The sequence below is a fragment of the Podarcis filfolensis genome (genome assembly GCF_964270895.1).
Source record: "Podarcis filfolensis genome assembly, chromosome: 7".
NCBI lineage: Eukaryota > Metazoa > Chordata > Lepidosauria > Squamata > Lacertidae > Podarcis > Podarcis filfolensis.
In genome coordinates, this window is record NC_139603.1 from 33,236,604 (window position 1) to 33,262,175 (window position 25,572).

At 41.4% G+C, this 25,572-nt stretch overlaps 1 protein-coding gene and 1 long non-coding RNA gene across 11 annotated transcripts in view; one reads left to right on the plus strand and one right to left on the minus strand.

Moving 5' to 3' along the window:
• Positions 1 to 15,847, plus strand: part of CDKAL1 (CDKAL1 threonylcarbamoyladenosine tRNA methylthiotransferase) — a 232,390-nt gene extending 216,543 nt beyond the window's left edge. For 2 of the 4 annotated variants that reach the window (XR_014550602.1, XR_014550604.1), the window contains exons 16-17: positions 12,377 to 14,585; positions 14,905 to 15,847. Coding sequence is in view for 1 of the 4 variants with exons in the window: in XM_083623907.1 (XP_083480033.1) it covers positions 12,377 to 12,568 (192 nt within the window). In the remaining 3 variants the exon portion in view is untranslated. Of the gene's footprint in view, positions 1 to 7,955; positions 8,037 to 12,376; positions 14,586 to 14,904 lie in introns of those variants that run through there. The other 2 variants (XR_014550603.1, XM_083623907.1) reach the window with 2 other exon arrangements.
• Positions 1 to 25,572, minus strand: part of LOC310767182 — a 99,020-nt gene that overhangs the window by 16,521 nt on the left and 56,927 nt on the right. For all 7 annotated transcript variants that reach the window (XR_014550668.1, XR_014550669.1, XR_014550670.1 and 4 more), the window contains one exon: positions 1,666 to 1,808. This is a non-coding gene — a long non-coding RNA (uncharacterized lncRNA). The remainder of the gene's footprint in view (positions 1 to 1,665; positions 1,809 to 25,572) is intronic.

Consider the following 25,572-nt stretch of genomic DNA (forward strand, 5'->3'; position numbering starts at 1 on the left):
TGAATTTTAAAGGTGTGGCTTATATTCGGGTGCGACTTATATTCGGGCCAATACGGTATATGTAAAAATAGTAGGTGCTGCTTATGGTTTTTGCATGTTATATTTTGTTCACAATCCACGTTCCTGTAATATGCTTGAAATACTATTGCACTCAAAATAGCTGCATTGCTGGAATTAATTTTTCTTGGATTTGCTTTGCATTTAACGGTAACACACTCCATGTAGTTATTACCCTTTCGATGAACCAGTTCTGCCTGAATTTTTCATCAAATAATATTTTTTATAGTTTTATTCTTAAATTAGTTTTGGCTTTCATTGTCATGGTTTAGCACAGACAACAAATAGTAAATAAACTTCCAGTGAAACTTGGTGGTTTTAATTTTTTTATGACATGTGATTTCAAATGGTGTTACACCTTCTATGGGGAGCACTAAAGCATATAGTCTTGTGTTAAACACAGAAGGGATTTGGGCCAGTGTCACGTTATCTGTAATTCTTGTGCCTTGATTTTAATACTTTCATGATCTTGGGAGTAGTGTTAGACAATGTTAGGTTTTCAACATTGTGATGATTACCAGCCAAACATCGCAATCTGGCGATACACCACAATATTGAAACAAGCCACATTGGCCTTGGCCCGTGAGGCATGGGGTGAAACTGGGACCAATGCAGCTAGCCGCTGCTCAGCTGGGGGAGTGGGAAGGGACCCCCCCAGCTGAGGGAGCCCGATCTCTCCACTGAAGGGCAGGCAGCCGCATGCCCCTGAACAGAAAAGTTTAAAGGAGCTCATGCAAGCTGGAGGAAAGGTGGGGGCTCTATTACACTTTTGTTGATGAGCAGGCAGCCAAGGGAGGAACAAGCTACATTGGTCCCTGCCAATGTACCATATTTTTCGCTCCATAAGATGCACTTCTTTCCTCCTAAAAAGTAAGGGGCAATGTCTGTGTATCTTATGGAGCGAATGCACTGGGCGGCAGAGGGATCCCTCAGCTACCGCTGCAGTCGCGAGCTGAGGGATGCCTCTGCAGCCGGAGCCATGGGTCCCATCCGTCGCTTGCTGTGAAGCCAGCAGAGCAAGAGCCGCTGCGCAGCTATCACTCTTGCTCTGCTGGCTTCACAGCGAACTGGGAGGAGGGACGGACAGGAGCAAGCAAAGCGAGAGGAGGGATGGGCAATCAAAGTGAGAGCTGCACAAAGCAGGACAGAAGTCATGTAAGCAGCTCTCGCTTTGCTTGCTTTAAAGCAAGAAAAGCGAGAGCCACTTACATGCTCTGTTCAGAATATTTTTTTTCTTGCTTTCCCCCTCTAAAAACTAAGTGTGTCTTATGGAGCAAAAAATACAGTAGCTTGTTCCTCCCTCAGTGGTTTGGGGCCAGAGGTGGTGGCCTCTTCACCCGGCAGTATATTGCGGGTGAAACTGCTGCTGCTCCTGAGTCCCTCTGCCGCCAGTGCCCGACTACAGCTTGTTTCTCCCTAACACTTTGGGCACTGGTGGCAGAGGCAGTTTCACCTGCAATATAACACCAGGTGAAGCAGCCATCACAGTCTGGCCCTCATACCAATCCTGGACTATGTATCGATACTTTGCCAAGGCCTACTTGGGAGAGAGTTTCACGACTGAGGTGATGCCACTAAGAAGGCCATGTTACTGTTAGTCACACTTACCTTTAAAGTAGAACAAGGATCAAGGGCTCTGGTGATGACCATAACTGACAGGCAGGTTCCTGCAGGAGAAGACAGTCATTCAGATATTCTGGCCCCAAGCCATTTAGGGCTTTAGAGGTAGCACCCAGCACCTTGAATTGGGCCTGAAAACAGATACAACAAGAAACCTGAAAGCATTCTGGCTGCCACATTTTGCATGAACCACAGTTACTGGCAGTTTTGTGTAGGTATGTTTCAGTAAAATGCTCTGTTAAGTAAGGCATGTGTAACTGGCCAGCTCTGGCTTCTCCAGGAAAGTAAGCAGTTCATGCATCTTTCTAAATTGAGCAAACACACATTTTAGCTACAATTGCCAGCAAGATCTAATAGTAGCTCCCAAGTTGCAATCTGGATCCAGAACCAGTTGTACATCCACTCCTGGACCAGTTTGTTTTTTGACCATCAGCATCTCTGCCTTCTATAGATGAAGCCTCGGCTTTTAGCCCATAGCCATCATTGTCCCCACACCACAGTCCAGTATATCTACAGTCTTCTTGGCACGAGTTGAAATGGAGAGATAGAGTTGGCTGTCAGCATGACCTCTCCCATCAGCTTCATGTAATCTGGGGAAAACCAATACCACCCCCAAGCTCAGGCAAGGAGACAAATGGTGGGTGGCATCTAATTACATCAAATAAATACGTAATTATGCAAAACACTTTGATGAAAAGCAATATATTAAACATATTAAATAAATAAATGAATAAATAAATAAAATAAAATCATTAGAATCCCAATCCTGTCTGTTACCCAAGGTTCACACACTCTAAACCAGAAGGTCACTTGAAAGTGTATCTTGATAGGCGGATGGACTTCCAATAGCTCTGTACAACTCTGCCTCCCTGCCCCCTGGTTCCTACCTCCTGCTGCATGTGTAACCTGGTGGGTATAATTGTGTCAATTTGACCTCTCCTTCCTTCCCTAATTAGGTTTCTGCTACACAGGCTAGATCAGTATCCTCATCAAGGAGCAAGTCCAAAGTCTAGCACAAATTGGGCAGCTTCTTTTCATTCTCCCGACAATGAAATGCTTTACTTAACCTGAGAGCGACTAAAACAATGTCCTCTAGGATGGTTAAGGAAACAAAAGACTATCCACAATTATAGATGCATTACCCACAGAGGTAGAGTTTAAGTGAATTTTGTCTGTTTTGATTCAAAAGTATAAAGTGCTTCACTCAAAAATGAGATTTTGCTGGTTAGAACTGAAGTTTAGAAATGTTAGATGGTTAACTGCCAATAATATCAAAAGGAATAAAGTCAACATTTCATACATTTCCCCCAGGTTGCACAGCAGAAAGAACTGAAACATAGTTACTCTTTTTCATCATTTTTTAAAAAAATGTCAGGGTCAGTTGTTTCCAGCCAATTGTGTCAAATAGTCATCAACAGTTTTCCATTTAGGCTTCTCTTGAGAGTAAGGATGATCCCCAGGAAAAGAATTTCACTCACCCAAAACATGATATAGTGCTGTTCATTATAAATGTCAATATCTTTCTTCCTAGTTGGAGTCCAAATTATGGTGAGGTGACTACTTTTCCTCCTTTTGTATTTCCTTTGCAACCCCAAATACTCATTTCAAATGCAGTGGAACCTGTGGCTCACATGTTTTCAACCTGGTTTTCAGTCGGGTGAAGCTTTGATCCTAGTAACAACTTCATTTGAACTTTAAGGCATACCCACCCTTCCCTTGCCCCTCCCCACCCTTAATCTTTTGAGAAGAAACTGGGTTTTAAATAAATTGTGTGAGAGCGTTTTTTCCATTACCAGGCTAAAGATCAGAAGAAGATTCAGATGATTCAGATGTTCTTAATTATATGTATATGTAGCACAGAAGGTTTGACCCTTAAAACATCTATTAACACTCTTTCCTCTGAACCTTTATTCTCTAAAGCACAAAAGTTTAAAGCAGTTTTAAATTTGCAGACTTTTATTTTTTTTAATAATAAAAAAGCAAATGAAAGCTGCATGTGTAAAGGTAAGAAGTAGTAAAGAAAAAAGTGTTGAAAGTAGATCTGATGTCCGACAGATCAGTGACCCATTTGTGAAAAGCCAGTTCGGGCATTCCTTTCTCATCTCGTAATTTTTCACACCTAAGATCTTTGATTGAGTTCCTGGCAGGGGGTCTTTTTGCAATATTTTAGAGAATCCAATTGCACATTCTGTGTTCCATGTACTATAGGAAGATAAGAATAGCTCACATGCCGGTAATAGTTTAGATATTTAATATGGTTTTTACCACTGCGAAGATAATCAATGAATGAACAATTAACTTTTAATTTACTCTCATAACTAATATACACAATGTTTGTATTGCCTATTATTTCAAAAGGGGATAGGAACTTATGTGGCCTAATTTCCTTTATATACACAACGTACTTTGATATATTGACTATGCTTATGTTGGGTTTGGGGAATAAAGTATATTTGAGCCTGAGTTCTGAAATCTGCTACCATTACTGCTTCTTGCATTATGGCAATCTTTGGACTAGAGCACTGTTGTTGTTTCCTCTGAGCAATCCCTGATAAACTGTATATTTGGCGGGTTCAGCTTTGACACGACTATCTCAGCATTTTCCTCTGCAAGTATCCTGACCGCATATAGTTCTTTGCATGCTCTCTGAGTTACATTAGCAGGAAATTTTCTCTGTGCAACTGCATTTTGTGTTTGTGAAATAAACACTTCCCCTCAGGGATAGCTCCAGAGGGTGGCAAGAGTGGGCATTTGCCTGGATCCCAAGACCAGCAGAGGGCCACCCCCCCAAAAAAACCAAGAGTAACCAAGATCATCAAGAGCAGCATAACCCAATTCTCAGTTTGTGTGTTCTACCTCTTCTAGGTGCATGTAAGAGGGGCCCCTGAAGCCAATGCAGCTTTCACTACGGTGGAGGCTGCATTAGGCTGTGTTATGTGAATGGCTCAGACAAGAGTCCTGCTTGCCAGCTATAAGGTTTTTTGTGTGCTTGACTGCAAATTCTTTTAAAGAAACAGTTATTTAAGATAGGAAACTGCCTTGTAGAGTATTCACATTAATTTTAGTCTAGAAATAGCTGCTAAAGAACGAAAGTACATCAGAGAACAATATCATTTTACTTAGAAGGTCTCTTTATAGGAACAACATATTGCCCATTCTTTCCAAAGCTATTATGTGTGATAAGCATTAGAAATTTTGCTTATCTTGTTGGAAGCTTCTTTCCTACCAGAACTGTTTAACATGCATGTCTGCACATAAACAAAGAAGCTGAGAACACTGTTAGCATAGATTAATAGCCCAGAATTCCCTAGGAGGAAGAAATCATGCTATTTCATCAGAGATCATTTTAGTATATCAAGCTACTGTTGTGGTGCCTTCAGAGTCTAAGAGAGTTAACATCCAAAAATAGCATCTGAAAACCTGAACCAGCCAAGGTCATGAGGTGGTTGTACTGTAAGTTTGTGTTCCTTTCTCCTCCGGGCATATCTCATATGGTTGTCATTTTCAAATATCTCCTATGTTGTCCACAATTTCTTTCTTTGGACTCCTGATAGATGGTTTTGGCATTAACGCATTTCAATGGAACTACTTGGAATTTCACAAAAGAAACTGAAATAGGCAGAAAGCACTACCTGCTAAGCTTGTGGAAGCAATCCAAGAGGCTCACGTGGATTCAGATTCTCTTATTTTGCAAGAAATTATATTGCCTAGGACTTTTGAGATCATACATTTATGATACAAGCAGATTGTTTTCAGCATAAACGTTTTAAAATGATTTAATGTAACTAACCTGCAGAGAGAGAGGAATTACTTTTGCTACTTTTAGTGATGCATGAGGATTAAAAAGCATTCTTGCAAAGATAAATTATGCCACACCTCTGGCTGGTTGACTGCTACATATTGATAAGCCATATTGCTGTGAGCTCTTTCCCCTCCAGTAAGTGTGGCTTGGAGAAATGGGAAATCCAGTTTTTCACATCTGAGTGGCTTTATGCTTCAAGATGTTGGGTATTTAAATATTCAGAGGGAAATTCTGTTTTGCAGGGAAGGTGGGAGTCATACCAGAATGAGACATACATATTTGAAATATTCTGGGTTTTGCACAACTTAAAATATTTGCAAAGAGTTATGAAATCCTAACATCAGATTATTTGTACTGAATCTACTAGTAGTCAACTTAATTGGATCACCCAGTTTCTAGTACTCTATTCTCTACTCATGAAATACAGAGTTTTGTAAGCAGATCTCCTACCAGTCCTCCCCCCGCTCTGGATTTTAAAGTGTAAATCTCAGAAAAACTGCCATACAAATAAATGAGTTTTAGCCACCAAACGATTGGACTGGGGAAGAGGGCGGCAGGCAAGTCAAGCAGCTGGGATGTTTTTAGAAGGCAGTAATAAGCGTAGGCTGTGGCCTCAAATCTACATCTTGTGCAAGCCCTTATAATATCAATAAGTTGTTGATCAGCACTCATAAAGTGCCTAACATTTTCTAAGCATTGTATAGATATTCAAAGATAAAACAGTCCCTGCCCACAGGCTCACAAGGGCCAAGTTTGCACATAGATCATTTTTGGCCATGAACATCCTGATCTGGGCCATTTTGTTCCTGCCTGCTTAGTAGGTGAGAGAAACAAACCACAGTCTCTCTCTCTTCATGTTATTACTGAACCAGATATCACGAACCACCATCAGTAAGCCAAAAACAAACCTTAACTATTATTTACCATGACATGCGAAGAGGGCCGAAAGAGCCTTGGAACAACTGCTCCTTTTCTTGCCAGTGTACGTGGTTCTCGCTCTTGCCATGGGGTACAACCTCCCAGTGGCCCTAAGAGACTCCCTCTGGCTGGTGGCAGTATCTGAAGTGTGCCTCATTGCTTCATAATAAACTGTGTGACACATCACTGTCAGTTACTGTGTTGTCTCAACATTCTTCTCCTTTAGCAATTTGATAGTGACTCTAGCACACACACAGTACAACTAAAAATCCTAGCTCAAACTTTGCCTAGGAACCTTACTGTTATGATCCTGAATTGAGGGGCTTGAGTCCAAACCTTGGTGATGTATGCCTGGCATTAATAGATGACACACTGCTACATAGCATCCATTAAAACCGATAGAATAAATTTGAGCTGCACCATTGAGCAACTATTTCCCTTTTGAGACCACAGAGCTTACTCAAGAATCAAAGTTAACTTCTCTAGAAACATATATGGTATAAATTTAACCTTCCTGATAGAATGTGTTTGGAAAGGAACAGTATTACTTTGGAAACATGCCAAAAAACCCACCCAACACCCTAGCAGCAACTTTCAGAGAGCAGAGGTCTTTCCTGCATGCATTAGGAGCATTTGTGTGAGGTTATCCCACTGCTGATTAGGTAAATCAAAAAAAGTTCCCAGAACTTAACATTTCCAGGGAGAGAGGTTCTGTTAATGACTCTTAAACTTGACTGAGCATGAAATTAAAAAAAGATTCTTCAGTCACTCCCTCTGGTGTTTAGATGCATGCCAGCCGGCACAGAAAGCACCTACACTGCTTTGGTGTGTGAGAAGACAATGGAGCCATGAGATTTTTTTATAAACAACTTTGTATTCCTGGTGAACTCAGGGAATACTAAAGTGGTCTGTTGATAGACTTGCGCTTGGTGAGTGATCAAATCCCATGTCAGCCACCAGGGCCACTGACACTGGCATGTGAAGGATGCACATGATTCCATAAGCTACTAATGTCCCTATGTACCGAACAGATCTGTTCCTGTGTAACAAAAAGGTGACCAATGGAGAAAGGGAAAGAAGAGGGAAAGTGTCCCTGTATAAACATGGGACATGTGATTTGATAGATTCTATGAGAACAGAATAATCAAGACCTACAGAGGAAACAGGAGTCGAGGAAGGAGTGTTCAACTGTATCAAAAGCAGGCAGAGCAGCCAAGGAGGATGAGGACTTGAATAGAGACTTTTTGGATTTAGCAGGATAGTTTTGGTGAGGGCAGTTTTAGTGGAGTGCTGAGGGTAGAAGGAGGGGGACCAAAATCAGGCTTGAAGGAGAGAAAGTTGAGAGTAGGAGTAAACAGTATGCTAAGTGGGTTTGGGGAGAAAGGAAATTGCACAATAATTGGCGAGAGCAGATGGGTCAAGAGGTGATTTGTTTATTTTAGAATAAGGGAAGCTGTGTTTTACATATATACTGCTTCCAATCTGTAATGTCAGTCTTGGTGTACATGAGTAAGATCTCATGCAAACCTACACTGTAATTATTAGATTTATTTTGTAGGTTGCAGGTGCATCAGAAAACGGGAAATGAGTGAGACCGAATAAGAGTGCGCAAATACATATTATTACTGGCACACATCAGGTCAGAATTATTCAGCAAATACTCTGAAATGCATTTGATCATACACTGGAAGTGTTAATAATTTATATTATACCTTATTAGTAAAACCTTTTGTTTCTGCTGCTGTCACAGCCAAAACAAGTTGAAAGGCTACTTCCAGAACAGTTAATATGTTTGCCTTGTTGTTGATAATTTTTACACCTGATTTTGGGGATTTCATAAAATATAATCTATTACTGAGGTTTGATTAACAGTTCCATTTCCCCCAATATATGTTCTTTGCTTCTCCTTTCTCTTGTTCTATTTGAACAAAGTGCCCATTAAAGTGAACTGGGATGGCTGCTCTCAGTTTTCACTTCTTTCATGCAAAAACGTACATATTTCATGCTGCATTGTCAAAAAAGGAAAGGATTAATTATTAAAATTCTGTCATTATGGGCGGGGGAGCGCCTTGCGGCATTTCAGGGATTTCATGTAAATCTATGATGTTTGGGGCTGGGGGAGGAAACCCCATTAGTAATGAGGCTTCTCAAGACACAGTTAATTTCAAGCTGCAAATGTTGGATTTAACATGACTTCAAGACATGACACTGAACTCATTCTCTGAGTGGTTTTAAATATTTGCTAAATATTGGGACTGACAGTATACTAATGGTATTTACTATGTGATTTGTGTAGTAGAGGCCACTGTCCAAAAAAACAAATAGTTTCATGCTTTGCTCTAATTCTCTTAGATATAATGATATAAAAATAATCAAAATAGTTTTGATGCCACGGATATGTACTGCCATTGGACATCCAATTTTTAAGGGTGGTAGATTGTAAGCTCAATAATATGCCTTGGGCATTTATTACTTACAACGGTTGAAAATTCATGATGCAAAAAAATTATAATGGTATCCTATTCTTTATATTGCTGTTTCTTCCTATATTGTTGCATATTTGATTATTTTTGCACGTTCCTACATTTTATCTAGCCTATTTGTGTTTGTAATTTTTTGTTTCCAGTATTCTACAAAAACCATTCTTACTATTATTATCATATATCAATTCCTATAGGTAAGAAGAAGCAACAGTGAATCCAATGTTCAGTGCATCCCTATATCTTTTCCATTATAATTTGTATCTTTTTCCATAGAGTGCTTCTTTGATTCTGGTGGTCCAAGAACAAGTCTATCACAAATGATAAATATCACCTTTCACAGTTAGGAATTCAAGGACATTTTTGCCTTGCTTATCAGGAAAGCAGCAATAAACTCCAATAAGCAACTTATAGTAATTTTCTTCAATTTAGGAGAAAGGTTTGGCAGTTATTGAAAAATGTTCCCAAATTTACATAGATATCTTCTCTTTGATGCCCAGAGTACAATTCACCGTATTTCTTATATCTTTTTCAAATTTATATTTTTATTTCTGCAAGATTTTATAGATTCTTCACAAGCTTTGTTTATTATTCCTTCTCCCATCTTATTAAAACTCTTAATTGGATATTTGATCTCAAAAAGTAATTTAGATGGCTCTAATTTGGAAAAAACTCAAACTAAGCAGAGAAGCTTTTAGTTTTTAAAGAAAACTAAAATTGTATTATCATTTCATCTGAATACACAATTACCCCTTCATGTCCCATGTTTTCCCACATAAATTCTAATTAATCATCAACTACAGAAGCTAATGGGGATTTGGGGCAGGACTTGTTCTTACTTAGTATTTATCCCAGATCTATAGAAGATTAAAGTGCCTTTTTCTTTGTACCCCTGGAGCATAAACTACTGTTGACCAATAATAATGCTTGTGGATAATGTCTTAATAAAGCTTTTTCAAACAGACATATCAATAAATTTGGATTTTTAATCCAATCAATGATGCCTTAGACATTTTCCCAGCAAGTAAACCATATCATAAAAACCTCTGTCAAGAGAGTCTTGGATGTTGTTAGCTTACCAAATTAAAGACTAAAATGGAGCATTCTTCACAGTGGAACTCTTGGCCTTGGCTGAAACTCAGAAAGAAAGATTGGCCCTGCAGCAAACCATATTCACTCATTAGGCTTTCTTTGGTCATGCAGATATTCCTATTCTAGTTTAGGTAACATTGATCAAATTAGGCATTTGTCTAAGCACAATTTATAAATGTAAAAATTTATCACTTAGAAAGTAAAACATATTCACTGAATATAGGGTATACTGTAAATTGATAATGGAATAAAGAAAACTAATAGGCATCCAAGGAAATAATTAGATTCCTCTGTGCAAGCTTTTCTTCCAAGTTTAATCAGTCTACAAAATGAAGTCTATTATGAGGTAGCTTTTGTTGCAAATTAGTGAAATGTTTAATAATTGGTACTCTGTGGTTTCCAGTTTATTTCTCCATATAAAGGTTAATTAGCTTTGACTCCAGGAATGAATAGCTGTAGCCAGTTATTAATTTTTCAGATTCATTAGGCAATTGATTTTAATTACTCTGTCTGTCACTACATGGAAATAGCCATCTATTTATGTAATATTTTATGATGGAAGTCTAGTACTACCTTCCGAATGGTGGATACAGTTTAGTATTCTTTTATTCCCGTGGCTTTAACACCTTTCTGCATAATAACCTCACGTTCCACAAGTTTCTAACACCTGTAGTTCATTCATACCATAAGTCATTGCTACCTTAAATGTTTAAAAAGGAATCTGTAGGCCGGGGGTGGGAGTGCTGGAAGGCTGGCACTCAGGGATGGAGAGGGGCCCTCTCCTTATGAGCCTAGATGTCAGAGAGGGAGAAGCAGAGCTGCTGGCATGCCCCTCTGGTGGAGCACAGAGCCTCATCAGGGAGGGAGGAAGGACTACAACCAGCCAGGGGAGGGTCTGAAGGAGGAAGAGGTGGTGGCAGAGCTGGAAGCAAAGAGGCAGGTCACTGTTTTATCATCAAGAACCAGGCACTGCCTTCATAAGTGGAATCAGACAGCGCGCACATAGCAGACACACAGGGCAAGCTGCCTCATCTTTAAAAGCTTGGTGGGAGGGCTGTGACAACCATTGGGACATCTTCATAGCTTGCATTTGCTTATGAACCTCTTACCTTGCTCATGTACCTTGTAATCTTGACTACTGAACCTTGTGCCTGCTGCCAAGGCTATACTGCTATTAGCCCGAATAAAGATAGCCACACTTACTGGTAAAAAAGGATGATATCGGTGTATTTTGGGATGGGTACCTGACAGCTAAAGTAACCAAGGTACTGAGAGTCCCTGTGGGATCAAAGGCTAGCTCTGAACTGAAGATCCAGGAGGAATCTCCTCGAAAGGTCTAGTTGAGATATTGGAAGCAGGTTTATGCACTTGTAGCATAAGCTGATCATTCCAAAGACAAAGTTGATCACAGGCCAGGAATCCATCTGAAGGAGGATTGCTAAATAATGTAGGGCAGTGATGGGGAGAAAAATTATATAGGCAAAGTAGGAAAACAAGAGGGCCAGCAGGCACCAGTGTACACAGAGAGGGGAGGCAGATGAGCAAGGAGACAAAGACAGAGACCTGACTGATAAGTATTTATAGTCACACCACGTCAATAAGAACCAAAGGACTGCTGGAGTAAGTCAGATTGGGCAGTGATGGATTTACTGTTAATACACCAATAGAAGAACAACAGGAGTATATACCTGATGTATCCTTAGCAGCAAAAGCGGTTGTAAGCACACCTGGATATTCCTCCCAAATGATATCTATAATAGAAAACAATGAAATAGTGCATATTTCAGGTGCTGGGAAGCTATAGTTGGCCATAATCTTCCAGAGTGTGTGCAGTGAAATAGATGCACATGCCAATCACACATGCTTTTTTCCCCCTGTGTGGAAAAGTAGCTCGGAGTATGATCAATAAGATGGATGTTTTAGTGCAGGCACCTCCTGAGAGAGATGGGGAAAGAACTGCAGAGGATGTTAGAAGACTGCTGAGCTGGCATACTGTGGGACAGAAACAATTATCAGACTTAGTGGTGCTCTACAATGGGAAAGACAACAGTGCTGCTGGTCCACTCTTTATCACTGACTGCAGATTTGCCTTTTAAGGAAACAGAAACACTAAAGGGAAAATACAGATCTCAAATGAATTGGCATGGGTTATATTGTAAAATAGGATTTTAGTCTACAGTGATGTTAACAGCTTTATTGCTTTGGCGGTTAATTTCATTGAAAAGGCCAATTCCATGTTGCAACAGCCTCAGCTCTTTGTTTTAAAAAATTGTACTATATTCTTTAATTTATTCTAGGCTACAAGAGAATTGGCTTGTTGAAAGTTGAAAGGAATTTTCCTTTGTACTTGATACGTGCCAAATGTTCTTTGCATCTTTCTCAATTTAATTTCTGCATTTCTCCACAGGAGTTCAGACATGCACTGGAGAACAGCTCAGAATCAAAAGCCTGTCCATCTGCTGAGAGGCATAAAGGACCATTGAGCTACAGGATGGCAATGCAGTTGCCTTGGCAACAAGGGGGAGGTGTACTGAAGGCGCTGTCACTAAGTGTGACTCTTCTGGCAGTCCTTATTGCCTTTTACTATCGAGGTGTTTAAGTGGAAATCTGAACTGAATGATGACATCGTCAGGAAATATAACAAGATGGTTGGAAACGTCACAAGTAAAAAGTCGGACAATTTATACGCCAAGGCCTTACCTTGTAAACATAATCTAGATAAGACTCTCCTACATTGGTATAAGTTATTTAGTTATTTTTCCAAGATCAAGTTAACAGGCTTTTCTATGCTTTTCCATTTTAAAAGAAAGTGTTTGTCTGCATATACCAGGTTCATATTTGCCACCCATAGGTGTATGTTTTAGAAAATTAAGTTATTGAAGTATTTTTCTTAAGTCAAACAGTTGATAATGCGCTTATGTGAAGCCTTATTAAACTTTCTCTCTTAATGTACCTAGAAACATGTCATCTTTTGTGTTTTAATGAAATGTTCAGTTCAAAAGTTGCTGGGCATTCAGATTATAAAAGTTGTAACTATTGATTTCTATTGTTATATATTTTCTTCATGTTCATAAGAATGAGTAGTTCAGACTCTAAATGCAAACAACAAAACTAAAATACAGTAAATCGCTTTAGAATCCATTCTCTCAAATATGTAAAGATCCAGAGGAGATAAGGCAATATTGAAAGTGGTGAATGTTTTGCTATTCCCTCATTTGGTGTCTTTCGTCCCTGGCTAATGCATCATCTGTCCATATGTGTTTCCTAAAGCAAGAACATGTGCAGATTGATTTTGCAGTTCCCCAAATTGAGGTTGGGTAAAGCAGAATGTTTTCTTGGTTGGTTTTCACCCATCAGAATGCCTCCTGCCAATTTGCTACAAGCGAGTATCTCTGCTTTATCCATTATAGGGTTGATCTTCATGAGTACCTCCATCCCAAATTCTCACTACCTAAGGACACTTCCACCACAGATGAATAAAAGTATCAGATTGATAGCAACCAGACCTGCAGTCTGGGGTCACGGTACCCAGTTTGTGTGTTACTTTCACTTGGGTATAATACTATCTGTGGATTGTTTTTGATATATCCTCTCTGATATAGATAGAAGCAGATAACAGCTGCTCTACTTTCCAGATGCTATCCCACTGACTAGGTGGAATTTCCACCATATATCTTCCAAACCACACTAAGGGCAATCAGCCTCCCATGGTATGCTAGTGCAGCATACAATACATATTTGAAACCATGCCTAAAACCAAGGCCTCAAAAGATGCAAGACCCTAAGTAACCTGCTCTCGAATTTCTCTGCTGGAAATTAAATTACTGGCCTGATGGATATTAGGCCCATTAACTTGAACATTGGCTAAATCTGTCTCTTCATTGTTCTTCCATGAGTGGATGGGTGTAGAAATTTATCTGTTTTTATTTATTACTGCTTATATTATTTTTGAGAAGGGGGATCTCTAAGTAGTTTACAGCCTATCTTAAAAGATCAAAAAATTCTAGAGAAATTCCACATTATATAAAACACCACAATTAACAGCTTAAACATTGGCATAAAACATTACCCCAAACAGCCACATTTTTAAATAGTGTAATTAGCAACTAAGCAAAATAAAAATAAAAATAATCACTCTCACCTACCATATGCCCAATCAATCATGCAATTAAATGAGCCAATTAAATTCTCAGCCCCTTAAACAAAAAGAAACGCAGCCTAATCTAACCACAGCTAAAATGCATCCCACTCAGTTCCACTCAAACACACCCTTACATAATCAGCAGACTCACAACAAACACATAAACACTATAAACTGAAATACCCAAACTTCACTCCTCTTGCACACCCTTCAGTCAAACTATCCACACTCTGCAGCCAATCCCAGAGTTCAGTGTCACATCCTTAAGCAATAATCCCCCACATAACTTTGCTATGAGACTCATGACAAAGCTAGCAAAATGCCAACATACACAGCAAGCAGCAACACACACACACAAGCATTCATACCAAGCACTCCCCATCTCCAGGCTCTCTTTGGGGATTACAGAAACCACTGTCAACAGTAACATTTGACCTAAAGTAAAGTAAAACCTATTGCCATGCATGGGACACAGGTGGCGCTGTGGGTTAAACCACAGAGCCTAGGACTTGCTGATCAGAAGGTTAGCGGTTCGAATCCCCGTGATGGGGTGAGCTCCCGTTGCTCGGTCCCTGCTCCTGCCCACCTAGCAGTTCGAAAGCACGTCAAAGTGCAAGTAGATAAATAGGTACCGCTCTGGCGGGAAGGTAAACAGCATTTCCGTGCACTACTTTGGTTCGCCAGAAGCAGCTTAGTCATGCTGGCCACATGACCTGTACACCGGCTCCCTCGGCCAATAAAGCGAGATGAGCGCCGCAACCCCAGAGTCGGTCATGACTGGACCTAATGGTCAGGGGTCCCTTTACCTTTACTGCCATGCATATTACCATGTAAACACCTTTATATATATATTAAATTTGTATATTGCCCTTCATCCCAGGGCAGTTTCAGCATATTGCAACACAAAAATGTGTCATATAATAAACAAAACAATAACCCCGCTTCCCCTTCTACCTGACCTCTAATTAAGTTCCGTCATCCTGATTTGACCTCCTGACAGAGTAAGCCACCCAGCCCCCAGCAATTCTCATAGTTGCACTTATTAACATGACTTGAGGTGAGAACACTCCAGCAGGTATTTGCAGTGAGAACCCCGATTTGCGCACGGCATACCTTTGCACTCATCAGCTGAGGTTGGAAACTTAAATCCTATGGATATGGGCACTTTGATTCCCCCTACCCCACACTCTAGACCAGGGTTTCCCAAACTTGGGTCTCCAGCAGTTTGGGGACTACAATTCCCATCATCCCTCTGTCTAGGGGTCCTGCTAGCTAGGGATGATGGGAGTTGTAGTCCAAAAATAGCTGGAGACCCAAGGATGGGAAACTTTGCTCTTCTTTCCTTTGGTTCCTTCCCTAGGTGACTAACCCTTTAAGAGATCTCTTTCTTAAGCCTCGGTGTTCCATTTTGGTGGCAACTATCCTAGCTCAGATGGCTCCAACCTTTGGTCAGCTTAGCTGCCCTTCATACCCTCCTGCCCCTTTTATCATCTGTTTTAGTCAGGATCATCAGGCAACGTACAGCCTTTTGCTCCTACTTCACCTGTAGGACTCCACTGGCCTTCACTTCTCTACCACAGAACGCCCAGGCAACCCCATGGGCTTGGCACCCAAGACAATTTACGAGCATCTCCCTTGGAAGAACTGTGTTGGAAGTCCCCTTGGAACTTTGCCTTCTGGTTCTGTGAAAAGCAATGCATCCTTTCCTGTAATAAATTGTATATTCTTTTACTCTAAGCCTTGGTCTTTTGTCTGATGATTCCGCCTGATATAACTATAACGTATGTTCAATTTGCCCTGTGGTGACCCTGAGCTAAAGATCTAGTGCAAGTTCCTCCAGTACATGGGTCTTGCTTTCATTGAAGGGGGCTGGACTAGATGACCCTTGGGTCCCTGCCAACTCTACAATTCTATGATTCTTCAACACAGGTAGGCAAGGTCCCACAATAGCAACCTGGCCCAGGGGAAAGTAGCCAAGACAGGCATTGGGGCAAACTCCATGATGCCATCGCCAAAAGATAAGAAAAGGGAGGCTGGTCTAGTACTTGGGGACTCAATGCTCACTTTACCCAGTGATTTGTGCCTATCTATAAATTGCAGCCCGAACTGCCTGCCACGTCTAGGAAGCATGCAAATATATTTCACAAGCTGACTACAAACAATCACTCCTTGGTAGGAAAAAAAATAACACAATGCTTAGGGTGTGTGTATGTGTGTGAGAGAGAAAATGGTACCTTCTGAGAACTCCGCCACCTCTGTCACATTCCTGCCTGCAGATTTCTGAACATCTGACAGTTCCTGTTAATTTAGTCTCACTCCCCAGTTCAGCTCCCCATATGGAAAGCTGGAGTGATTTTTGAGTAACAGCAAGTAATATCTAAAGTGGCAGCAACTGGCAACTCTGATACTGAGCTTGGTTGCAGCCATTACCCAGAATCCCTCTGTTCTTTTTGAGAAGCAATTACAATTTCACAGGTTGGAATTAAAATTCCCTGCAGTATGCAATAGAGTAACAAACTGTCAAAGTGATTTCAAGCTGCTAATCTCTCACCGTGGAATGAGTGAAAATAGAATTCCTCGTACCCTGTGTACAGGGCTGACAACTTAAAAAGATTTCCAGTGCCTCTGAATACATGTGGGAGAACAGCATGGTCTGCCCACACACAGGATGTTTCCTAATATGTGATGTCTATAAAAACCAGCTAATAGCCTGTATGTTTGGTTTTTTTTAAAAAAAAAAACTTGTCATAATGTATGTAAATTCAAGGTGTCACAAAGACCAACTCTCTGCTTATGCTGGCAAATGCAGTATTCTATGGTACAATCACAGTGTGATTTTTTTCTGCCCATCTCTCTTACCCTGGTGCTACTCAGTAATAGTTTTGCATTCAGTAACTGTGGATTAACATTCTTTCAAGTGGCAAATACCCACAGCTGAAATTATCCCAAGCTGAAAAAAGGAACTACAGGCCCCGAAGCATCACGAACAGAGCTTAACAAAACAATATGTGAGGTTACACTGGGCAACAATTTTTTACTTTTTGAATGTTGTCTAGATTTCTTCGTGGGGCGGCTGCCCCATTAACTTAGTTTTGATCCCCCAACTTTATGCTTTGCCGCACCAATTTATGGAAGATTTCGAAGTTTTATGACTTCAAACTGATCCCTTTTTGACATAATCACCCAGAACTATCGGACCTGAATACTTCTTGTCATTAAAATAATCATTTCCAATCAAAACAATTATTCGACATGGCATTTTACCCCCACCAACTTCTTCTAAAATGCTCCACACAAGCGTACATGTGAACAAAAACGTAAAAAAATGACATGTGGCCATAGCTCAAAAACTTGACCTGATTGAGCAAAACCAATGTGATTTTTGGATTCAGTGCATCAGATTCGTCCTAAATCAACTGAAAAAACACAGACAACGAATTTGTTGTTGATCAGTGTTACAGGTACTGTTTCTGCCAGGGTTTTTGTTGCCCCTATTGTTGCTGTATCCGGGTCTCACAATTTTAGCATGGCTATACTCACAGCAAACATCTCTGTAGAAAATGAATTTGTGGTGTTGAGAAGCTCGTGTGCAGAAATGTGAGCTGCCGAAGGATAGACGGAAACTGTGGCATTCCAGGTGTGGCCACGCTACAACTCCCATCACCCCTTGCATCAGCCACACTAGCCAGAGCAGATGGGAGCTGAAGTTCCAATAATATATGGACAGATTCCCCGCTCCTCCAGTAAATGGACCAGGGACCACAACCCTAAATGTTATCATTGTTACATCACTATCCATATAAACAGAGCTTTACAAAGACCGAAAAGATGGGTCCTCAATGGCTGGCTAAGGAAAATGGCAGATGCAAGGAGCAGAAGTGGAAACAGCTTAAAGGAAAACAATGGGTGGTTTTCTGTGTATTTAGGCTTGGTTATATTAGGATATGGGCACTAGAGGGGTAGCATAAAGGCTTCGCAGAAAAAGTGACTGGCACCAGGTCCCAGGCATCCAACAGCACATTCTTCCCTGGGCCATGCTTTCTGAAGGGGGAAGAAAATGGCCTAATTGCCAGTTAGATTTGTAAAGTCTTTTTTGTTATGTTTGCCTTGACTGGGGGAACTGCCTCATAATTGCTGCTACTTCATTAGTATTCACAAGGCCTGGCACCAGCAGTTAAAATGTATCCATTAGCTTTTCAGCTCGCACAAACTCCACAGGCCTTAGGTGAACCTCTCTGGTCTCTGAAATGAACTGTAGCAAGAGCAAAAGGGAATTCCTGCAAGGCTGGCTTTCTTGAGCTATTTGGGAGGAATATATAAGCAAAGGCTTCAGGCGTTTGTGCAGGTTGCCTTCCCCACACCCCCCTCCTTAACTGCATAGTCCGGGCTGTGACAGCTATTAAGAGGGTGGCATAGAAAAGATGACAGTGGCACTGCAGGTGTGAACTGGTGCTTAGTGAGCACCAAATTTAGAGCTCGATAGCTGGCTGGTTTTGTTCAGAAGAGTTTGGGGTTGAATGAGATATGATAGACACATGCATACTAGTTTCTTGTTGATGGAAGTCAATATGGGCTTCTGATGCAATCCTAATTACTTGCCCCAAGCACTGAGGTATGCTTAGGCAGTTTCCAAGCTTCTGCCGTGCTTCTCAGAGATTATTTTTAGTAAGCCGCTCAGGCTTGGAGCTTTTGCCACAACTGCCAGAGATTTCCTGACTTTGGCTGTGTTAGGATTCCCTGCTGGGCTGATGTGGATCAGACCCTGAAGCAATGTCTTTAGACAGCAGGATTCTGACCACTGTGTGTACAGCCTTCAATGTCTTCTAGGCTTGTGCTTCCCAGAAAGGCTGTTCAAAGGTCTCCTATCTGTGAGAGAATGTGAGTTCCGAGAACTGCGCAACCTCTTCCACTTAGAAACTACAAAAGGCAGGTGGTAGTAAGCAGAGTGGAATGAATAATGTCAGAGCAACACCTATATGTATGTATGTTAAGCATCATATAAATGTGAAGGGCAATACACACAGGAAGAGGGAGAAATAGGACAGAGCCTTGAGAAGGTCTGCAGCAGCCACTGCTACTATCTGATAATGTTATGCTGTGTTTGGAGGCATCCGTTGCTTAGATAGCCAAAGAGCTGCCTTGTTCACTCAAATCACTGGCAAAACAGCCTGCACACTTTAGCATGCACTCTTCTGCTGCATACACACTTGCTAGTCTGGCACGTCAGTGCAAGGGATATACACTTTAAACCATGACAGTGTACCCAGACACGACATTGAAAATTGTGTTGCATTCAAAATATAAGAAGCAGCCTCGTGTATCTTCTATGCACAAGATATGCTTTATAGATAAATAAGGTTAGTAAAGGGAAAAGGGACCCCTGACTGTTAGGTCCAGTTGCGGACGACTCTGGGTTGCGGCACTCATCTCGCTTTATTGGCCAAGGGAGCCGGCGTACAGCTTCCGAGTCATGTGGCCAGCAGGACTAAGCAGCTTCTGGTGAACCAGAGCAGTGCACGGAAACGCCGTTTACCTTCCCACCGGAGCGGTACCTATTTATCTACTTGTACTTTGTGCTTTTGAACTGCTAGGTGAGCAGGAGCTGGGACCGAGCAACAGGAGCTCACCCCGTCATGGGGATTCAAACCGCCGATCTTCTGATAAGCAAGCCCTAGGCTCAGTGGTTTAGACCACAGTGCCACCCACTGCATCCTTAAAACAGTATCAAACCCCAAAGCATTAGATCTGTTTCAGTCAGAAGAAACAGGGACTCTGGGATATTAAGACTGCAATCCTATGCACACCTCAGAATTAGCTCCACTGAACACAGTGGGACTTGCTTCTTAGTAAACATACATGCAACCAACAGATTTTAATTACAGTTCAACAATTCATGGCTTTTTAATGCTGAGACTCCATTGCATTTTCTACTTGAACTAAGCTAGTGTATAGAGCTGCATTCTCCAGTCTTGGGTCCCATATGTTGTTGGACCACAAACCCCATAATCTCTGACCGTTGGCCATGATAGTTGAGGATGGTGGAGGTTGTAGTCTTAAAAACCTCTGGGAAGTCAGGGTTGGGGAAGGCTGGGAAAGAGAACAGCATTTACAATGCTACTGCAAATCTATGAGACCATTGTCCAAATAAAAGATAGGTGAACTTCATATTGTTTGCTTCACATTACATTTATGGACAATAGCTTTTGAATCACCTACTTTTGTATGGAAACTTGTGGCTCTATTTTTTCTGAGAGAGTGTGAATGTTTCAGATATATATCTACCTACACTTAACTGAGCAATTTATTTTTATAGCAAAGGGAATACACAAGCTTTCAAGTTTACACTACATATGTCATCAAGCAGCCTAGAACAGTTCCCGATTCTCAGAACCTATTACAAACACAAATATTTTTAGCAATTTAAAGTGGCCTTGCCGCAAGAAATTTAGCACATCAAACAATATGTTATCTAGCATGAGCATTAGAGGTTTTGTAAACATTACAGAAGTCAGTGCTGAATCCATTGTTCTATGAATGTAAAAAGGCTAGGTATTTTGATTCCTAGGCATATCTTTTAAAGGTCCTGGAAAAGAATCAAACCATCTGTGAGGAAGTGACTGTATTGGGGCATCCATTTATCCTATAAAAACATCTTGCATTGTTTACTTGGAAAGAATGAGCATTGGCACATAAATAATCAGCTGTGAAGCTAATTTTAAAAAGGAAGCAGTTCTGCTTATACAAGTTGTTCATCATCACCACCAACACTGCTATGGTTCAAAGTCTCACATCAACCGTTCTGCTTCCTTATAGGTAAAAATGTAGACATGTTCATAGCTGTCAAAGTAGGAATTGGTGAGAACTTCACACATTCCATTTCTCTAAGGCAAACCTGGTCCCTGGCTCTGATAAATTTATCTGCCTGTAGGCAACAGAAGTGCTATCTCCCAAAGAATCAAGACACCTGAGACTTCCCCTGCAAACTTCTAAGAAATACTACTTGGGGCGGCCAGGAGTGGGGGAGCAAGAGACATAAAAAAACAATTTGTTGCTCATGTTTCTCCTAAGTGCTTTTTCATGGATCTTGCCACTTGAATGTCTCAGTTGGAGACTGTTCTCATTCACCACAGACCTCTACACATTCAGTTCACTTCCCTGCAATTACACGTACCGTTACAGCACAACAAAGATGGCTTTTACTTCATCTTCTTGGAAAGCCAAACCACCAGGCTGCTTTTAAGAAATCCTCATGGGCCAAAAACAGTGCAGTGCTACAGTTTTAGAGTGTGTGTTGGCTTCTTAATGGCATCTCAAAGAATTAGGGAAGTCCTCATAATTTGCTCATGTCATTCTGTACTGGTCTCTGAAAGCTGTGGTTCTTGGGGTGACCTAGTTTCACAACGTTTCAAGTGCTTTCCTTCCCCTCTTATCAGTTTCATACTTCTGGGTGCATTCTGCAGGCTACAAGATGGGCAGTGTACTTTCTCACTCTTGGTCCTTTACCCTTGAGAGGGTATCACCACAATTCCAATCTCATTCTCTATTTTTGCAAACAGATTCCTGGCTTTTAGCAGTATAAACAGAGAAGTTGAGTGCAGAGAGACATTCCAGGCCAGTTGTGTGACATTTTCTCACTTGAATAGGGGTTTTTTAAAAGCCTTACATTTCTACAGATTTCTTAATGTCCATAACTTAATCGCACAAGTGTCCAGTTCTTAATCCAAGGATAAGTATGATTGGAGCAGTGCTTTATCTGAGTTTTGGAATTGGTTTTAATCCATTTGAGCAAATGGAAAAGGAGTGTGCTTGTCCACTCATGAAAGTCAGTTAGTAATATATTCTATGACACCTGACAGGTACTTGCACACAATAACAGCCCTTTTCACCCATGCCTCCATGTGCACACACAAAACTCCAAAACTTGGCTTTTATTCTTGTTCTGGATAGTAAAAAGGCTAACAAGATTGATAGAAAAGTCTTGCCAGATTGTAAACTGGTCCCTCTATTTTGCAGACCAAAAAGTATTGGTGGCTCCAGTACTTTGGCCACCTCATGAGAAGAGAAGACTCCCTGGAAAAGACCCTGATGTTGGGAAAGATGGAGGGCACAAGGAGAAGGGGACGACCGAGGACGAGATGGTTGGATAGTGTTCTTGAAGCTACCAGCTTGAGTTTGACCAAACTGCGGGAGGCAGTGGAAGACAGGAGTGCCTGGCGTGCTCTGGTCCATGGGGTCATGAGGAGTCGGACACGACTAAAGACTAGACAACAACAACAACATTTTGCAGACCACCTTGCTCTTTATGGACAGATGTGGCAGAAGCTGTCAGAAAAATAATTATGTACCTGATCTTCTTTGCAAGAATTCACTTCCCTTTCTGATGTTGGTGAGGTTGCACATACATTCTGCATAATTTTTGTGTGCGTGTGCACACTGGCATCGAGTGCTTTATCAACCCAGCTAAGGCTACATGCAAACACTCTTGTCAGCGTGTACAACCTCTGGTTTAATCTGAAACTGCCATTGTGGAGTCATCATGTGGGGAACTGAATAGGGTCAGAATAAATTTCTCCCTAACGGTACAGATGGACACTAGGAAACCAAGCAGATGTGTTGGAGCTAATCAGACAGAGGCTCAGCAGGGTATCTAAAATCTCTGCTGGCACTTCATACCCCCTTGAGGAGTTTTTAATTAAATAGCTTTCTGTGTGTATCCTTTTGTTTTATCTGTTGCCAGTATTCTGTCCCTTCCTGTGGTTGCCAGCTCTTCCAAATAACCCATCAGTTTGCGGCAATAATCCCAAGGAGGAGGAGGAGGAGTAACCGCTTAATTATATAGGGTAAGAGAGAAAGATAAGAGCATACTTTGGGCAGCTCTTAACTCTGTTGCTGAGGAGCCAGAAAAGGTTCCTGGAATTCTGTTGCCATATCAGGTCGCCATTAACTGGAAGTTTCTGAGCAGTAAGTTCTGCTGAACTCCTGCAACTGAGAAATGGCTCTGAACAGCAGGAAGACAAACCTTAGGCGGGCAGATCTCTGCTTCAGCTTTCCAAGTAGAAGACAGCCAGGCAGATTTGCAGAACCCAGTTGCATAGGAAACAAACAAAATTCTGACCATCTACCAAAGCTGACCATCTACCAAAAATATGGCTTGGTTAGTCTAGAGTCAAAGCTGCACCATACATCGAAAGCACATGGTCCACGCCACCCCAAGAGTACTGGGGGTTGTAGTTTGTTAAGAGTGCTGAGAATTGTAGCTCTGTGAGGAGAAACTAGTGTTCCCACAATTCTTTGTGGGGAAGAAAGCCATGTGCTCTGAACGTAGGGTGTGAATGCAACCCTGGTTTTGCTTGACATTGCTTTTTCAGAGTCCAGCTAATAAAGAGCAGCTGTGTGAGGAAGGAGATAGCAAGGAGACTTATACTGACTCAGTCCATTGGTCCATCTAGTTCAGAATTGTCTACTCTGACTGGCAGTGGTTCTCCAGGGTTTCAGACCCAGCCCTATCTAGATACCTTCTCTCCCAGCGCTACCTGGCGATGTCGAGGACTGAACTAGGGACGTTCTGCATGCAAAGCAGATGTTCTACTACTAAGCTATAGCCCTTCAAGCTACTTTAATCCATTATTATCGGGCCAGACAACTAATGATGGAGATCTGTAGCAAAATATAATTCCCTCTCCCTCCACCATGAGCCCTGCTGCTCCAAGGCCACTGATGACCTAGCACAGTGGTGTCCAAACTTTTTTCAAAGAGGGCCAGATTCTATGAAGTGAAGGGCCATGAGGGCTGACCAGAGGGCCGAACGAAGTTATTAACCTTTTTGTAAGAAGTTGAAGTTGTTGAGGTTTTTTTTAGGATTTTACCCCACGAAAGAAACTGCCGCAGGGGCCGGATTAAACTGACCGGCAGGCCAGATTAGGCCCCTGAAATAGATTTTGGACATGCCTGACCTAGCAGAATGAAGCTGGAATTCTTCCAAGAATTGCTAAGGATAACAGGTGGTTTCAAAAACACACTGCCCAGAAGCAGACAGATATCCTCATGAGCAAGACCTCTAGAGAAAACCAATCCCAAACAGTAATTATTATTTTGTCTCATTTACAGAGAAAATAATCATCGCAAGCTGCAGTGTTGATGGAACTAGTATTCTTCTCGTATTTGCAAAAGCCCCCACGACATTTTGACTGGTCTTACCCAGCTCTTGCATAAATGAAACCCTCTCCCTCTTCACAACAATACAACATGATATTGTAGGGAAGGTGGGAGGTGCAGGATAAAATGAGAAAGCATGGTAAAATAAAAATTAAGGATGGGGAAGTCTATTGGAGTTAGATTTTCAGACACCCAAATAAACTAATGTAACCTCTCCAAGTTTATATAGAAAGGATTGTGTGTGTGTGTGTGTGTGCTCCATTTGCTGGAAGTTACTTTTTTTCTTGCTCCACAGACCTGCTGGGATGCCAAAGCCTCATTAGAGAAAGAATGCTTTGGGCAGCTCAGTACATATCCTTAGGAGGAACAAGTTGCTACCTGGACTTTTATATTAGACATCCAGTAGGCTTTGCAACTTTGAGAGGTCATAGATTGTTCCAGTGCAGAAGAACTACTTGGGCCATCCCACATGCTTCATGGTGATAATGGCCGCTTACCCTGCTCAGGGGAGGGTGGCACTTCCCCCCCAAAAGCCCTGGGGGAAAAGGCCATTGGGTCCTCGCCTAGCTAGCTGCATTGGACGGCGAGATAGCCTGCTAAGTCTTAAAGGCTGGCTGCACACACAGGTGGAATCCTAGTCCACCTAGGGGTTGCATCACCCCAACCCAAAGTAAATGCAATTTCTAGGCACCTGTTAGAGGAGGTTAGGTGGAAGTCTCTGTTCAGAAGCCAAGTGGGGGAGAAGCCACGTCCTTTAAATGTGTGTTGAATATGTTTTAAATGTATGGTGCTGATCAGCTGCCTATCTCCAAGGAGCTCAGGACCACAAGATTATCCCATTTCCTAAACAGTCCTCAGTCCTCTAAGGGAGGCTAGGCTGAAAACAACGGCTTCTGAGAGGTTTCATGGGATTTGGACAATTCTGTTCACTGCATTTTGGAAGCAAATCCTATTGATTTCATTGGGGCTAAATATATTCAATATAAATATTTAACATTAAACTGTACTATTCCAGTTCTACAACAAAGGTTCTATTACATATGACAGGTGCATCGGACAAACCTTTGCCAGCCAGCAACATATACAAAGTGTTGGGATTTTTGAACGTCATCCTGAAATTTCTCCAGCATATTAACCTTCACACTTGTGAGCACAAAACTACTGATAAATTTAAATAACTTCTTGATTCCCCAAGTCATTAAAATAATCCATAAAGTAGTTAAGCAGACTGTGAAAGTTCCAAAATATTCATTAGAGACTTTTGCAAGCCAGCACAACGGATGACCCATCAAGCTAAAAGCAGCTCA